The sequence below is a fragment of the Leucopleurus acutus genome (assembly GCF_964270905.1).
Source record: "Leucopleurus acutus genome assembly, chromosome: 2".
NCBI classification, from domain to species: domain Eukaryota; kingdom Metazoa; phylum Chordata; class Mammalia; order Artiodactyla; family Delphinidae; genus Leucopleurus; species Leucopleurus acutus.
This window is the reverse complement of record NC_139143.1, coordinates 78,619,686-78,637,369: the sequence shown is the minus strand read 5'-3', so window position 1 is coordinate 78,637,369 and position 17,684 is coordinate 78,619,686. Positions and strand designations below refer to the sequence as shown.

Sequence of the window (17,684 nt, the reverse complement as noted above, 5' to 3'; positions counted from 1 at the left end):
TGGAGTGCTGAGGACAGTGCTCTCTAGCAGGAAAACCACCCACTGAGGTGAGCTTGGGGGAGGGCCAGGTAAGAGCCCAGGGAGAGGCAAGCATGAGGATGCCTGTGGCCTGAGCACCAATGGGGTGAGAAGAGGGAGCTTGGGGAAGGCTGGTGACAGAGGAAGAGCACTGGGCTCCCCCAGGACAGCCAGGACCCTCAGCCAGGCTGGATTCTAATCAGAGGATGTCCCACCCATCTCAGATTATTCTTTGGGGGTCCTGTGTGTCTAGAGGGCCTATATAACCATCTCGTTCTCTCTCTATTGCATGTCATACAGATTTCAGACTCTTGCATTTATGTTCATAAGTGTTCACTGGTACAAATTGTCTTGTCAGTTTCCCTTTACACAGATCCCACTCCTTTCACCTCCCCCACCCTTTTTCTTGTAGAATGATATATCTATATGAGCCTTTTTATATAAAATTGACATACATAGTAGGAGTTTGGATTATTTTTCATGAAAGTAATTGAAATATTTTAAGCATCAGCTTGACATGATCAGGTGTACATTTTTATAGCAATTCTGAACCAGAGTGCTGAACAGATGGGGAGAGGGTTTGGATTGCGTTGCACGAATAAGGGCTTGTAGCAGTGACCTGGGTCACATAGGATGAAAGCATTTGGCATTTGGGTCCCAGAATCAAATACGATAAAGCAGTGATTTAAATGCTTTGCATGCATGTAAATGATTGTCAACACACACCCACACTCAGAAACCATAATGTGGGTTAGAGAGACTAGGTAAGAGGGATGAGATAAGAAAGAGGGGCCATTGAGAACGTTGGGAAGAGGTAATGGCAAAGTGCCAGAGGAAAGGGGCAGTGAGGAGGGAGGTCCAGTTGGGTGTATAAACCAAAGGAATTCTTCTGGATTAAAAGAGACTGGAAGCAGAGCAATTGTTTAATATTACCCTCTTATTTAACAGATGTGGAAATAAAGGATTGGGGAGGTGAGATAACCTTTTAACATCACACGGGAGCTTTTCCGAAGTAAGAAATATGAAGAAAGCTGAGGTCAAGGAGAACAGCTGGAAGCCAGAGACTTTAAAAAAAATCTGCAAGTCAAGGGTTGGAGCGGAAATGAGAGGCAGAGTGGGAGGACAGAGCTGTAGAAGACACAGTATTTCTGTGACGTGCAGTGTGGGTGAGGAAGAGATTTGTCAGTTGAAAGAGAGAGGAAGTCACTATAGAGTACTGAGAAAAAGGTTTGCTGAAATTAGAGATCAAACAGCACCTCTGAGGGTCAGAAGTTCCCAATGAAATGCTGCTTCTGCCACTTCTGTTGCTAGCAGTTATCGTCCCAGGTGGTGAAAATGAGGATGGTAAGAGGAACTCTGGAAGCTCCCAGAACAGGTGCAGGGGGTCTGGATGAAAGCATGCTGCACCTATCACTAAGGGTCAGGGCCCTCGTGTCTCCAGCCCTCTCCCCCCATTCTGGAGGTTGGGGATGGAGCTAGAAGCCTTGGGGCAGGAAAATGTCTTAGGCTCTGTGTTGTTGTTCAGACTCTGGGTTCTTTATCATTTCATCCTGATTCTTTCTTTCTCCTCACTCTTCTTATCCTTCCACCACCCACAGCCTTCCAGGGGCCAACCTCTTACCGTATTATCCAGACTTTGACCATTGCCAACAGCACCTGGGCACAAGGTCAAGGCTCAGGCTGGTTGGATGATTATCAGATTCATGGCTGGGACAATGACTCGGGCACTGCCATTTTCCTGAAGCCCTGGTCCAAGGGCAACTTCAGTGATGAGGAGTTGATTGAGCTGGAGAACCTATTCCAAGCCTACTTGATTGGATTGACCAAGGAACTGCAGGACTATGTCAGTAAAGTCCAGATTGAATGTGAGTACAGTCCTCTGCTCCGGGGAGATTCCCAATGGTTTTTCTCTCTCCTGGTTAAGGCTATTACTCTCTTGGATCTTGGTCCCATCCTCCCACTTTACCCAACTGCATGCACACACTTCTCCAGAGTAGTCTCCAACTCTGACTCCACACCTCCAACAAGTATCCCAGATTCTTCCTGTTTCTTGCACCCCTGTGTGATAAATGAAGATCCCCCTTTGTAACCATCTCCTGGTTTGTTTGTGCATAACTGGCTTCTCTCTAACCCCAAGGACAAAGCCCTCAATTCTCCACTCTGTGCCTGAGTGAACTGAAGTGTGACTTCCTCCTCCTCCAATCCGTCTCCTCAAGCATCTCCTGCCTGATCCCTTCTCTCAGTGTAACTCTCCCCTTCACCCTGGGATGCTGAACTCCTGAGTCCATCACAAGCTGCTCCCCTTCTCCCCTCATGCCCACCCTACAGCCTTACAGCAGACCGTCCCCACCATTTATGACATGCATACCTTTCCCCAATGCTCTTCTTTCTGGAAAGGCTCTGAATACTGCAATTAGTTTTTGAGTCATCTCACATCTCAGACCTTTCTCCCACCCCCCAAATCCAAAGCCCCACGTCCTTTCCCCATAACTTTCTTTCTTGTTTGCTTTTTAGTAACTTTGTCTCTGTTTTCCTTGTATCCAGACCCTTTTGTGATCCAGTACGTAGGAGGCTGTGAGTTGCATTCTGGGAAGTCCATAGGAAGCTTTTTGAGGGGAGCTTTAGGAGGACTGGATTTCGTGAGCATTAAGAATCATTCATGTGCACCTGCCCCAGAGGGCGGCAGCAGGGCGCAGCAGTTCTGTGCATTCGCCTCTCAGTACAAAGGCATCCAGGGTACCATAGAGACGCTCCTCTCAAACACCTGCCCTCGGTTTCTCCTTGGTGTCCTTGATGCAGGGAAGGCCGAACTACAGAGGCAAGGTTAGTTCTTTTCTCTTCATAAGACTTTTCTATTTCATGTCCTGCCACCTTCTTTGAATTCAAGAGTAGGAGGTACCTAAGGAGAGAGGGGCTTAATCAATAAATGATTTGATTCCCCTAAGAGTAGAAGAGGTCACTGTCCAAACCTGTGGGTTTCTGAATGCCTATGCTCTAGATTAGAGTCATAATCTGACAGTCTCCCTGCCTCTTCCTGCCCCAGTGAAGCCTGAGGCCTGGCTGTCCAGTGACCCCAGTCCTGGGCCTGGCCGTCTGCTGCTGGTGTGCCATGTCTCAGGATTCTACCCGAAACCTGTGTGGGTGATGTGGATGAGGGGCGAGCAGAAGCAGTCTGGCACTCGGCAAGGTGATACTGTGCCCAATGCTGATGGGACATGGTATCTCCGAGTAACCCTGGATGTGACGGCTGGGGAGGAGTCTGGCCTGAGTTGCCGAGTGAAGCACAGCAGTCTAGGAGACCAGGACATCATCGTCTACTGGGGTGAGGAAGGACTGGGGCCCAGCTGGGAATGGGAGGAGATGGTCCTCAAGCACAGAGGAGGGGACTGGGAAAATGGAGGGATTTGATGGATGAGATAGGGAGGGACGGGGGGGAGAAAGGAATGGAGAGAGGGAAGGAGAGAGAGAGAGACAGAGAGTCAGAGAGAGAAAAAGAGACAGAGAGACAGAGGTTGAGATTTATTTCTGGGACTACAGTTCCAAGAGGAATGAAAATAGATGATCTAAGGTATAGAAGAGATAAGAATGAAGGACTTATAGACTGGGCGGGATGGGGTAAGAGGGAGAGACAAAGGGTGGCTGTGAATATATGATATCCAGGAATATGAGAGAGAGAATCACAGATGCCTATGCATCAGAAGCTGATAGTGGTGGTGCTGACACTCGGGTGGGTAACAAAGCCAGGAGAACTAGAGAATGGGTTTGAAGTGACATCCCTGTGTCCTCTCCCAATTGCCAGGTCACCCCACCTCCGTCAGCTTGATATTTTTGGCAATATTAGTGCCCTCCTTGGTCCTTTTGATATGTCTTGCATTACGGTTTTTGAGGCGCAGGTGAGTTTTCCTTTTTAATCTTTCTTTTTTGTCCATCCTCTCACTCTTTCCCTCCATTTTATCTATTACATATTTTAGCCTCAGTATTTCCAGCAGACCCTTTCCCCTTTCTTCCCCACTCCCATCTTTAGGTAAATCTATTTTTAAAAAATATTTATTTTTTTATTTGATTGTGCCGGGTCTTAGTTGCAGCAGGCGGACCCCTTAGTTGCAGCACGTGGATTCCTTAATTGAGGCAGGTGGGCTCCCCAGTTACGGCTCATGGGCTCCTTAGTTGTGACATACAAACTCTTAGTTGTGGCATGCGTGTGGGATCCAGTTCCCTGACCAGGGATTGACCCAGGCCTGCTGCATTGGGAACACAGAGTCTTATCCACTGCGCCACCAGGGAAGTCCTGATAAATCTATTTTTAAAAAATTGTGGTAAAATATACATGAGTTAAATACTTACTGCATTAGCCATTTTTAAACATACAGTTTAGTAGTATTAAGTACATTCACATTTTGTGCAACCTATCTCTAGACCTTTTTTTATCTTGTAAACTAAAACTCGGCCCATTAAACCACATTCCCCATTCCTTGCTCCCCTAGTCCCTGGCAACCACCATGCTACTTTCTGTCTATATGAATCTGATTACTCTAGGTACCTCATATAAATGGAATCATCACTATTTGTCTTTTTGTGACTGGTTATTCCATTTAGCATAATGTCCTTATAATTCATTCATGTGGTGGTATATATTAGAATTTCTTTTCTTTTTAAGGCTGTTTTGTTTATCCGTTCATCTGTCAATGGACATTTGGGTTGATTCTACCTTTTGGCTATTGTGAATAATGCTGCTATGAACATGGTGGACAAATATCTCTTATGTAGAACAATTTTTTGCTTGTGATCTTAACAGGTCCTTTCAGAGTATCTCATGAGCCCTCACCATGTCTCCATTTCCATTTGGGATCAGTAACCAGGAGTCCAGAAACTCTGTCAGCCCAGGAGTCAATCTCATCATATTTCATCAAATAATCATCAGATTTGGACAAATCAGAGTGCCCATAGTTTGTAAGATTAAATCACAATTTATACACTAGCAGAAAAATAATTAAAAATTGTTATTATGAGACAATATCAATAGTAGGAGCCACTCAGATTTCATAGATGTGAGGTGAGAAAGAATATACCTCGGAATAAGTGAAATGATGTCCATGACTTAACAGTGACATCCCTTTGGCTTCTTATTTGAACTCTTTTGTTGTGATTCTGCTGAAATATCATTTGTTAAAATGAGCTAACTATAATTATGCCGAGATAATTGTATTTGCAGAGATGCTGAACTATTTTAACATAATATCTCTGTCTCTGCTTGGATGATTTTCTAACCATGAGGGCCAGCTGAGCAGCTTCTTTCTCCAGGAGGCCTTCTTTAGTGCTACAGTGGAAGTAACCCTCCCTTGTGTGGTGTCATGCTGAGATCCACATTACTCTGTACCCACAACATTGCAGTTCTTTTTGTTTTTCTTTTCTTTCTACTTATAAGTTCCTTGAGAGAAAGGTTTGCTCTAGATGGATCCCAGGCAAGATCTCTCACTTGCATATGTGTTTGTTTAATAAAATAATCTAAGTTGCTATAACTGCCACGTTAATGGTCTTTTTTTTTTTCAAAATTATCTCCTTCCTTTTTTTCCTCTTTAGTTGATATTCTAGATTTTCCTCTTATTGAGATATTCTCACATAGCAAAAAATATCACGCTCTCTTTGTTTCTGCCCTGAGCTCCTCTGGAGAAAACCACTTCTGCCCATATTATAACTATAGTTTACATATAAAGATTAATAAGAAAAGGATCCTGTTTCTCATTTTCCAGTGAGAATGCATGAGAGGCAGGATGGGTGAGGAGTAATAGTGCAGATGGGTTGTTAAATATTCAAGCAAAGAGTCAAGAGGGCTTTTCTTGCTCTCAGGGACTTTGATATCTGTGGTTTATCAAGTCAGTTACATTGTTGACTTTATGTTTATTGATTCTTTTGCTTATTCCACAGTTTTCTAGAAACCTCATTAAAAAAATCCAAACTCATTTAATTAAAAGAATAGGAAGGGGGAAGAGGGGAGAATTTGGGTATATATATATATATATATATATATATATATATATATATATAAATTTTATTTTACTGTTTGTGTTTAATGCAAATCAATTCCAGAACATGAGAAGTTACTATGAACCACAGCATAAATACACAAACACAATATACAATCCAAAATAGATGTACAGCATTCAGGTATGAAACAAAAGAGAAGGTTCGTTCACACACATAGTAGCTTGAGATCTGTTGGATATGGTTGTTCCAGTGTAGATTTCTAAAGATGGAAAAAAATGACTTTGGTTATCAAGACTATTGTGGCCATATTAGATTTTGGAACATCTAAGCATCAGTGTGTGATCATGCGAACAAAAGACTTAGGGAGTGTCTATTTTTAAAAAGGTTTCCGTGCATCAAGGCAGTTGTGAAAAGATTTACTTTCCAAAATCAAGCCCACTTTAGGCTTAGGACCAGGTTCTAACTATCTAAAAATATTGATTGATAACAGAAAGTGTTCCAAATGTGGCTATTCTGATTCAGTTTTTAAAAAAGTATTGACAGAAAAGAGTATAAAAGTTTTTCTGAATTTAATGTAAGCAAGCTTCCAGTCTTCCCTTGCCAAATATATTTGATGTATAGTTTAGCTCCTTCACATATTTGCTTTTTTAATTTCAAGATTTGTCAATCTTACCTTCAAAACAGATCATTTTTTAAACTGTAAAAAGTATTCGACATTATGCAGAAATAAAAAGCATTTTGAAATTAGTTGAGATCAATATAATTCTACTCTTTGTTATCTGTTTAGCTAAATGAATCTAGTGCTCTTTTTGAATAAGAATAGTTGATAAGTATAGAAGCAAAATGTACTCATTATGCTTGGATTTGGGGTAGATTCCAATCCATCATTGCCCTGGTACATATCAATGACTATATAAAAATTCAAATGCAATGTCAAACCCAATCCCCAAGGGAAAGATTTCAGTTCCCAAGAGAACGGTGATAGCTTAACATAAAACTTTCTCTAGGATACATCAGCATTAAATTAGTACTGCTGAAACAACACATTGAGGATTTACAGTAGCACCTAGAAGCTCCTTCTAATGTACATATAAATAGAATCACAGCTTTCTGTTTTACCTCATTGTTTTATGGCCTTATAAATTTAATGAGCCAAATGAAAACTGAATCTCTGTTCTACATCTCATTCTTTATCTCTACGTAAGATAAAATCTATTCTTTCAAGGTAGAGTTTTATGTGTCCATACTTCTTAAGCCACATTTAAGGAAATCATCTCTTAACTAATTTTGGATGTTGTCTCTCTTCATCTTGTACAGGAAACTCCAGCAGGTTTAATATTAGCATTCATCATCTAGTCAAACCCTTCACATGCTCTTCAAACCAATCAAATTTGGGATCCTCAGCAGTTTCTGTCAATAAAATAAGGTGTGGAACTAGCAGATTAATTCAATGAAGACCTGTTTTCTTTTTTCCTTTGTCACACTGGATGTCGGGATGCCATCTGAATTGGGTTTAGAGGATGGAGAAGTATAGATGTTTCTTGGCCTGAATCTCTTAGCAATAGAGATGTAGAAGGGAGAGCGAGATCACCAAGAGACTGGCTGTTGACTGCAGAGCACAGTCATTTGCCTTGGTGGTGGCATTCGCTGGATTGGGGGCAGCTAAGGTATTCTGGGAGGAGTTTCTTGAAGGTGTTACAACAGTTGTTTGATTTGAATAAATCTGCGTAGGTAAGAGCAGTGTCAGAAGCAGCAGCCCCAGTCCGAGCCTGGCCACCATCGCTCTGCCCATGTCCGCTCCGCCAGTGTGCAGCACGTCTCCCTGGATGCGGGGTGCGTGGAGGACCGCTGGCTCCGGGCAGGCGCAGGCAAGGTCTGGGTATATTTTTTGAAGGACTTAGGAAGGGAGGTCAGAGCAAGCGGAATTTTTCGGAAGCCAGGGGTACTGGAAGCAGTTCTCCCACCTGGACATTTTAGAACAACATGGACTTTAGGATTTGGGCAGGGTAGGAAATGACTGAAGACATAGTTTTTTCTCTCTGCATTAGCACGGCTGTTTATTTCTCCAGGATGCATTAAACTCCAACTCATCTTATAGAGCCAACATGCTGTCCTATGCTTCACTGCACCTTCAGCTACAGGCCAGGGCCCTGATTAGAGTGTTTCATGGAGTGTTGACTATGGACCACCAGCAGGAGTAGTACCTGTGAGCTTGTTAGATGAAGACATTTTCAGGCCCCACTCTAGACTTACTGAGTCAGAAAATCCTGGAATGGGAACTAGAATGCTGTGTTTTAATTAGTCTTTTAGGTTATTCAGATGAACATTTAATTTTAAGAAACTCTTGTCTAAAGATTTCTCAGGCTTTGGACTGTTGACACTTCGGGCTGCATAATTCTTTTTTTTCATTTTCCACCATTTACTCTTGTCATCAAAAATAGTTCAACTCTTCTCGCAAAACAAAAACAAAATAGTACATACTGGACACATACATCACATTTTTCTTCCTATGGCTTTAGCCCACCCCCACCCACCAAAAGAGACAAAAAAAAAAAAAAACCCAACAACAACAACAAAAACAACTCTACCTGACCACATTCACAGAAAATGACACCAGGATACACTACAAAACAGAAGGTGTCATCTGCTCTGTGTCCAAAGGTTTCTTCTCCATGTCTTGTACTAGGTGAGTAACCATCATTGAACATGCTGTGTGCCAAATCAAAGCATAACTTCAACATATGTCAGATCTTAGGAGAGATGGTAGTAGAAACGTAGTAGAAACTGAAAATTTTCCAGCAGTATTTTTCTTTAAATAAGCACTGTCAAAGCAGCAACTCTTCTTTTAAATCATAAGGTCATTTCTTTACAACCTAGTCAGTCCTTGTTTTATTTGGGCTGTGCTCTTTCAAGCAACTGACTAGATTTCCCTTCAACAGAATATTGTGACTCACTTATCTCCCCCATAAAAATTACAGGGAAGAAGTGCATTTAAACTGAAACATAGTTTGTGCTTTACATGCAAAAGAGTATTCTAAAGAATATCCTCCTAGCTTCAAACCCAACTAAACGCACAGGCTTCATAAAAAGGCATTTTTATTAGGCCTCTATAAAGAAGTCTCCACAATGAATAGCACCCTAAAAAAAAAAAAAAGGAAAGAAAGAAAAAAGCATATTCAAAATAAAGTCTGTGGCAAACAGAGGAAACGAAAATCACTTTGAAGTGGCCAATGGCGATAGGTATAATGCATAAATCTGAGTAACTTTTGGAGCATTATTCTAAAATTATTTTAAATAAATCCCAATTTCTAAATAAAACATTTAAATAATTTTTTAAAAAATTCTGTCATGTACCATAGTCTAAATTCAATTACCTTCAGAATAGAACTGTTCTTCTCCACTTCATTTATCTTATTAGAACATTGCTCAAAGTGAAGGATTTGTTTTTTTCCCTAGAAATGAGTCAGACTTAACTAAAAATGGGGATCAACTCAGAAGAGTTTTGTGGCATAAACAGCTAAAAACATCTGCAGTCTGACAGAATTTCAGTTTGTTCACTTTTAAAAGACAGATTTCTTCAACATTCTAATGAGGGGCAATTTTTCTTTCATAATACTGCTGATTTAAGAACTGCTACATACACCAGTAGCCAATTTTCATGATTAGAAATGGTATTATGTCAGCACAAAGGTTGAGCTGGACACATCAGCTTTTCAACAGGAGAAACATCAATGGCATCTGAAGGTAGCACTGAGTCTCCTGAACAAACTAATGGCTACTTTTTCACAAAATATGAGCACAATCTTTATGGACTGACTAGATACCACTTCCTTACATTTAATCATAAACTTTGATTATGCACAAAGCATGACCATAAACAGTGAGGTTAATGTTATTTTCCTTGCCAAAGTTCGTTTTGTATAAATCAGTTGCATCAGCATTTGTTCTCAAACTATGAGGTTCTGTAAGAACTAAGGACATATAGTTGTAGGGTTACTCCTCCATTATCTGCAAACTATTTCCCCGACACTAACACATATAACTTAGCAATGAAAACACTTGATACAAGTGATCTATATGCAGGAGCTCTGGCAAGTTAAACCAACAAAACCATAGCTGCCGTAAAACTGTAGCTATTTCCCTACCAGAGGTAGGTTTAAAGACCCACTGATTTAACAGTCGAATCTCATGTCTATAGCTTCATCCAAACTTTTATCGTCATGTGTACTGGCAGCTAAAAACGTTGTTACTGGGGACCCTGTGACATTAATTACACTGGTGCTGGTACTAGCATTGCGCACAGCAATGCTAGTCACGTTAATGCCCAAAGTGAGCCTGGTCTGCTCCAAGGACTTTTCTGGCACAGCAAATGCCTCCAGCTTCTTCTCCCCATTGGCCATATAGGAGTTTTGGCAGCCACGACATATACAATCTAAGCAGGCTTTGCGGTTAGAGTAGCAAGGGCAGCGTTGGCCGCGGCATGTAAGAACACTTGGATTTTGAGTAGCACGCCCACATTTACACCCTTTCTTTTCCTGGGGCTTTTTATACACAGTCTTGGTAGGACTTCCTGGCATAAAATGATGACTAGGAATCTTTTCCTTTACTGTTTTGTCTTTTTTAAGAATACCTGGCTTGGTTTTAGAGTGAGATTTCTTGGATCCATGTTCATGACTCTTTTTCATGCTTTTAGCAGATAAAAGTACAGTTTTGCTGATTTGGGGTGTTGTGCCTCCATTGGGAACAGTTGCTATAGGTTGAAGAGAAATTTTGCTCTCCCGTTTCACTGTCACAGGAGCAGATGCCCCCAATGTTGGGCCTCAGATAATGGTAGAAATTGGAAGTGGCTGAACTTTCTCACTGTCGCTTTCTGATCTGGATCGTTTTCTATTCAATTTTGCTACCTTCGGAGTTGCTGCTGTACATGATAACCCATGAAGTGCAGGACTGGTGGACATAAAAACATTATGGCTGAGAGACTGGGAAGAAAGCTGCAGAAAAGGTCCATTGGATACAGTGGCTTCCAAGTTGGGCTGCAAATTAGGGCAACAGACTTCTGCGTTTGAAACAGTTTCTAAGCTGCGGAGTACTTCCTCAACACTCAGTAACAAAGAGTCACCAGGTTTTATATCTTCACTGAAACTGCAAATATCAATGCCTGTGGAGCATAAGTCAGTGGCTACCCTGTCACAGACAGGTGGCAAACTGTCAGACAGATCCTCAGTTTTTATGTCAACAGTGTTACATACATCAATTGTATTTGAATGTTCAGGTGAAGGAATATTTATACCAAATCTATCTATTGAAAGCCCATTATAAGTAGGCAAACCATTGATAACAGAACTGCCAATAGCAATGCTGAGGGTGCTTTCAGATACTGGAGATAAACTAGCTTGAGGATCAGTTGTGGGTTCTGAGGTCGAAGGTAAAGGGGAATGTGTCAAACACAAAGTAAAGGATGAATCTGAGGGTTTTTCCATCTCCTCACAAAACAATGATCCATCATTAAGCAAAGCCAAAATATCAGAAGAACAGTCGACTGCTTCTATTATATCCCGTGTTGGGCTGCATAATTCTTTGTTATGGAGGGTTGTTCAATGCACTGCAGGATTTTTAGCAGCATCCATGGCCACTACTCACTGGGTGCCAGTAGTACCTCCCCAGTTACAATAACCAAATATATCTTCAGACATTTCCAAAATGTCCCTCGGGGGCAAAATTGACCCCAGATGAGAACCAAGGTCTAAGATAATGAACAGAATTTCACCTCCTCCCTCAGCACTTAGTTGGAATAATTGGTGATCCCACTTAAATAAAGCAATAGTTTATATTTGGTGGTTGAGGAAGGAGGGACTCTGTCTTGGGAGTATGATGCCCTCAAAGCTCCAAGTTGCTATAGAATTTTGTTCCATAGGTAAAGCTGGCCCAGGAATGAAGTTCACAAATAGAACAGAATGATGACAGAGCCAAAGACCACATGTGGAGACTGACCTACCTCTGGATATTTTAGTTATATGAGCACAACAGATTTCATTTTTGCCGTACGTGGGCCTCTCACTGTTGTGGCCTCTCCCGTTGGGGAGCACAGGCTCCGGACGTGCAGGCTCAGCGGCCACAGCTCACGGGCCCAGCCGCTCCGCGGCATGTGGGATCTTCCCGGACCGGGGCACGAACCCGTGTCCCCTGCATCGGCAGGCGGACCCTCAACCACTGTGCCACCAGGGAAGCCCTCATTTTTCCTTTTAAAAGAACTGAGTTAGAATATTTACTTGCTTAATAATTCTGATATTACTATGCTTTCTGATGTCTTGTAACAGTTTTTCCACATTCTTATTATGCCTTTCCTTGTTTTCTTTACTCTTCTTATTCTCCTCCCTCCCCCAAGTCATCATCCCTCAAAGGCGGTTTCTTGGACTTGTGATTTTCCTCTGTGTCCTTACCTTGGAAAACCTTAATTTACCCATGACTTTAACTATGACCTCTGGATGATTGACTTTCAAAAACACATCTTCAGTCTCAGAATATAAGGGCTTTTCAACTCTTTTTATATGAGAGTTTATGTGCATGTGTATGTGTTTGTGTGGTTTTTGCTAATCTATAGAAATATGTTAAAAGATATTTTGTCCTTGTTTCCAGTATCCGTGTTAAATTAACTTATTAAGTTTAATATTTTATCTGTAGGTCCTTTTGGATTTTCTATGCATACTCTCATGACAGCTCTAAATATGAAAATTCCAGTTGTTTCTTTTCAATCCTCATGATCTCTTTTATTGCATTTTCTTGCTCAATGGCACTTATTGTGAACAGCAGTACACTGTTGAATAGAATTGACATCTGACATTCTCATCTTTTTACTTGTATTGGATAAGAATTATTCAAGAGAATATTAGTTATGATAATTGCTGCAAGTGTTTCATGTATACTTTTTATTAGATTAAGAACACTTTCAAAGTTGCTAAATGTTTTTTATTATCATTATTATTATAGATGGCTACTGAATTTCATTAGAGCTTATCATGAAATGACAAAATCTTTTACATATTTTGTTTTCCCTTTAATGTTGTGAGTCACACTTATTGAATCTCAAATGGTAAAACAAAATTGTGTTTCTGCAACTTATCTGTCTTGTTCATAAAGTATTATGTGGATTCAGTTTGCTAATATTTTGTTTATAATGTTTTTTAGTTCTTATAATTTCTTTGGTATTTTGAGGGTTTTTAACCTCCTAAAACAAGTCAAGAAATCTTTCTTCTGTTTTTGTTCTGTGGGAGAATTTCTGTTATGTATTTATTTTTAAAATAAATATTTGGTAAAATTCAGTAGTGAAGACATGTGTTGGGAAGTTTTTTGGGGGGAGGGAGTTTTAAATTTCACAGATAATTTTTAAAAATAAAAATAATGGGGCTTCCCTGGTGGTGCAGTGGTTATGAATCTGCCTGCCAATGCAGGAGATACAGGTACGAGCCCTGGTCCAGGAAGATCCCACATGCTGCGGAGCAACTAATCTCGTACGCCACAACTACTGAGCCTGTTCTCTAGAGCCCACGAGCCACAACTACTGAGCCCGTGTGCCACAACTACTGAAGCCCACGTGCCTAGAGCCCATGCTCCCAAGAAGAGAAGCCACCACAATGAGAAGCCTGTGCACCACAATGAAGAGTAGCCCCTGCTGGTGGCAACCAGAGAAAAGCCCACATGCAGCAACAAAGACCCAATGCAGCCAAAAAAATAAAAGTAAACAAAATAAAATAAATAAATTTATAAAAAAAAAATAAATAAAGATAACTCTTTTCAAATTGTCTATTTCTTTGTGTCCTCTTTGGTAAGTTGTGTTTTTAAAGGATTTGTCCAAGTTGTTCAGAGTTCTAATTTACTGTTGGCTTGTGCATAATATCTTCTTTTTATCGTGTTAATGTCTATAGGGTTCATAATTATGTACCCGGCCTTTTTTAACCAGATCTTAGAAATCGGTTCTCTCTCTTTTCTTTGTTTTCTCTCTCTGATCTTGACAGGAGATTATCAATTTTATAAATTTTTTCAAAAACTATGTTTTGAGTTGTTGGTTATTTCTATGATTGTATCATTTTCTTTATTATCTCCTTCCTTCTACTCTCTTTGCATTTATTCTGTTGTGATATAAGGACTCTGATCACCCAGTTCCAATGTGTGAGGGAGGGGGTTTCCTCACACATCCAAGAAGCAACACTTTGGACCAGCTTGGGTGTCCTATAATTCAATTCAATTCTGACACTATCTACCTGGATATAGCATCAGATTCCACAGTTTAAGGGTTCAGACCTACAAGACTGTAGGGGGCAATCAGACTTGCCAGTCACAAATAGATTGGAGGTTCCCTTGACCTCCTTCTTAGATTTAATTAATTTTCTAGAGTGGCTTACAGAATTTAGAGAAACATTTACTTATTAGATCACCTGTTATAAAAGGATAGTTAAGAGCCTGATGGATGAGATGCAAAGGGCAAGAAATGGGGTAAGGTGGCGGCACTTCCATGCGACTCTAATCGTGCTGTTCTCCTGACCTCAATGTGTTCACCAAACTGAAAGCTCTTCAAGCACCATTCTTTTGGGTTATTTTTGGAGACTTCATTACATAGGTAAATTGATCAAATCATTGGCTATAGGGTTCAATTCAACTGCTAGTCCCTCTTACCTCCCTGGATGTCAGAGGGTGGGACTGGAAGTTCCACCCCTCCAATCACATGATTGTCTCCACTGACAACCAGCACCCATCCTTAGGTTATATAGGGGGTTTCCAAAGTCACTTCATTAACTAACAAAAGATATCTTGATTGCTTTCAAAAGTTAGGAAATTCCAAATGTTTTAGGAACTCTCTGCCAGTAGTGGCAGCTCCAAAGGTCAAGAACTACTGAAAAGAAGGTCATATACCAGTAGTGTTACAGAACACAAGTTTGTGTGCCTGATGCACAGTGAGGCCAAACAAACTGAAACGTCAGAGTTTGGAGCAGAGAAAGATTTATGTAGGGCCAAGCAAGGAGAATGGGTGGCTCATGCTGAAAAACCCCAAACTACCTGACGGTTTTTTGGGGAAAGTTTTTACAGGCAAAATTTGGGGTGCAGGGTGTGTGACTTTCTTCTGTTCAGTGGTGAGGTAACAGGGCAGTGTTCCAGAAATCTTGTGCTCAGTCTGAAGTTGCCATCCTCCACGTGGGTGGATGGGGGCTTGCAGAAGAACTTAAAGATATTTTTATGTATATTTCTTGAGGAGGAACCAGGACCCTTTCCCAAGGCTGCCCTATTGTTTCTTGCGTGCTCCTCCTTTGTTTCTGCATTCTATCCTTTCCCTGATTAACAGCTGTTTGAATCTGTTTTCTGGAATTCATCGAGGGTCAAGGAGCTGAATGAAACGTAATTTCTACAAACAAGAATTGGGGGCCAGAAAGGCTTTCATGTCCAGGAGGCCCAGGGTCCTGCTCAGTTTCAATCCCCCTTTTCTTTGATACTTCTCAATCTTGAGGAGAACAGGTGCTGGATAAGAAAGGGAATAACATATTGGGTACAGAGGTTAATCATAAACTCAGCAGAGAAACTCAGGTGTAGGGGGACTTGGTTTCAATCCCACCTTGTCTTTCAACCTTCCCCAAATCTTTCAGCGAACATGAGGACAACCACTCTGGGTACTTCCTGCTGAAATGGGGCATAGTCCTGCCTCAGTTTTGGGAAGGTACACCAAATTATAAATATCCCTAAGTTCCAAGTCCTGGATCTGAGTTTGATATGATTAAAACCTCAATCCCTTGGTCTGCCAGTTTGATGCAACCGACCCAATTCAAACTAACTTTAAGAGAGAAAACAGATATCATTCCCTGAGGAAATCAGGAGAATAAACCTGAAACCTAGTCTGGACCCAGCACCTTGGGGAGACTTGTAGCCAGATAGCCAGTCTTTTATTTAAGTAGGTTTTAACTTCTGGTGTTGTATTAACATATACACAATAGGAGCTATTGGCCACTACACAATCTCCTTTTTTTATGCCAACATCTGATCTACAGAATCTTATTGTCTAAAAATTTAATTGTTACAAGAGGAAACCTTGAAAATGTAAGGCTGCAGCTTCTAGCTGCCAGCAGACATTGCTTTGAGAATGGTTAGTGGTGTCCCCTAGTCTGACACAGCTCAGAAAATTCAGCAACCCAGGAACATATCTGAGGTCACATCCACAATGGCCACCTAGTATTACCTTGGATGTCTGAACCATGGTTACTCTATTTTGACTTTCAAATGTACTTTTATCCTCAATGGCCAAAGTAGGTGTACAATGCATGTCTGAAAGTTCACAAAACAGGCCACTTTGGTCAGTAAAGTTTAACTTACACCATGTATAAGCCAGACTGATTTCCCCATACTTCAATGTGTGCAGATTCTTCCATCATTTTAACTTTTGATTGTAAATCTTTCAGTAGAAAACTTTGATGATCAAAATATCCATTCCTCAATGCTGGGGTGAGTCAGCTGCTTGCACCAGCAAGCAGCTGGGGTGCTAGGCCTCCTTTATATCTGCCTAGTTTTTCATATTGGGGGAAAACTGATCAGATATTGTGAACAAGCTCAGAGGTATGTTAATAGGGAATCATTTTAGAGGCTATATATATATATATATATATATATATATATATATATATATATATATATATATATATAATCTATTACACCCATTTGTCACACAAGCATTTGTACATGTGCTTTTAGCAATAGACTTAAAGCAAGCAGTGTCATATATCATGAGTAGTTATACTCTGTGATAACTCTGTTAGGTAATTTTCTTGTCCTCCTGAATATTAAGGCAAAAGTGTGCTTAACACAACAGCATTAACAGAACTAGAATTTAATATCTATTGAAACATAATATTTTTCTCCCTAATTACCCTCATCTCCAACAAACACAGCCGAATCAAGACTAATTTGTTTCCAAAATAAGTCCAGTCTATTGACCACATAGGCTCCTCCACACTGGCTTTGGTGGAACTCCTCAGGAGTCTCAGACTGAATTCCCACAAAGGCCTCTCAAGGCCAGGAAATCCATGACAAAATCCTGCCATCAGATTCTGCCTCAGTGGACTTCTCTTTTCTAGAGGTCTCCAAAATATCAAAATTCTTGCACATGCCAGGAGATGGTTTTTCCCATTCACTTGATAAGCCTCCTCAGAACCTGAGACTCTCCTATTTCTGGAGAGACCAGGCAGAGAGAAAAGAATAGCATTTCGATTCTAAACACAGAGGTGTAATTTACCCAATTGCTGTTAAGTCATAGTAGCTTGAGGGGAAGGGCTTCCCTATATCTGAAAAATATAGATCAAAACCAGTAATATTCCAGACAAAAACCCATAAACATTATACCTATATTCACCAGTTCACTCAGTAACTAATCCTTTTGTTAACTTTTTATGAAGCCACCAGGTTTTCTATCAGGATTCTTTAATTTCTTACCCAGTTCAGTGGTATAATCTGAAATTTATCAGAGACTTGTACTTGTCAAAATTTCCTTCCTATGGATCTTCTTGAAGATAAAGCACTTTGGCAAAAGCATCAGAATACAACAATAACTGTCTTTAAATGACAGAAAGATATAAAAGTCATGGTTAAACACCTGATTATGATGTAATCAGTAAAGAAACTTGGTTACAATAACCAGAATTATGACT

At 40.6% G+C, this 17,684-nt stretch overlaps 3 protein-coding genes across 3 annotated transcripts; 1 reads left to right on the top strand and 2 right to left on the bottom strand.

Moving 5' to 3' along the window:
• Positions 1-1,291: 1,291 nt before the first annotated feature.
• On the top strand, positions 1,292-4,835 carry LOC309975534 (T-cell surface glycoprotein CD1b-1-like; the record flags this gene model as incomplete). Its single annotated transcript, XM_082860723.1, has 6 exons — positions 1,292-1,362; positions 1,617-1,883; positions 2,563-2,841; positions 3,062-3,340; positions 3,818-3,911; positions 4,814-4,835. Exons 1-6 carry the CDS (start codon positions 1,302-1,304, stop codon positions 4,833-4,835), a joined length of 1,002 nt encoding a protein of 333 aa, XP_082716849.1. The 5' UTR covers positions 1,292-1,301.
• Positions 4,836-7,558: 2,723 nt separating this feature from the next.
• LOC309976366 (signal transducer CD24-like) lies at positions 7,559-7,795 on the bottom strand (the record flags this gene model as incomplete). Its single annotated transcript, XM_082861937.1, has 1 exon — positions 7,559-7,795. The coding sequence occupies one exon, from the start codon at positions 7,793-7,795 to the stop codon at positions 7,559-7,561; it is 237 nt and encodes a 78-aa protein (XP_082718063.1).
• Positions 7,796-10,066: 2,271 nt separating this feature from the next.
• On the bottom strand, positions 10,067-12,569 carry LOC309958085 (E3 ubiquitin-protein ligase MSL2-like; the record flags this gene model as incomplete). Its single annotated transcript, XM_082833721.1, is given in 3 exon segments — positions 10,067-10,823; positions 10,827-11,578; positions 12,464-12,569. Coding segments are annotated over 3 exon segments (1,506 nt in total). The 3' UTR covers positions 10,067-10,175.
• Between the last annotated feature and the right edge of the window lie 5,115 nt (positions 12,570-17,684).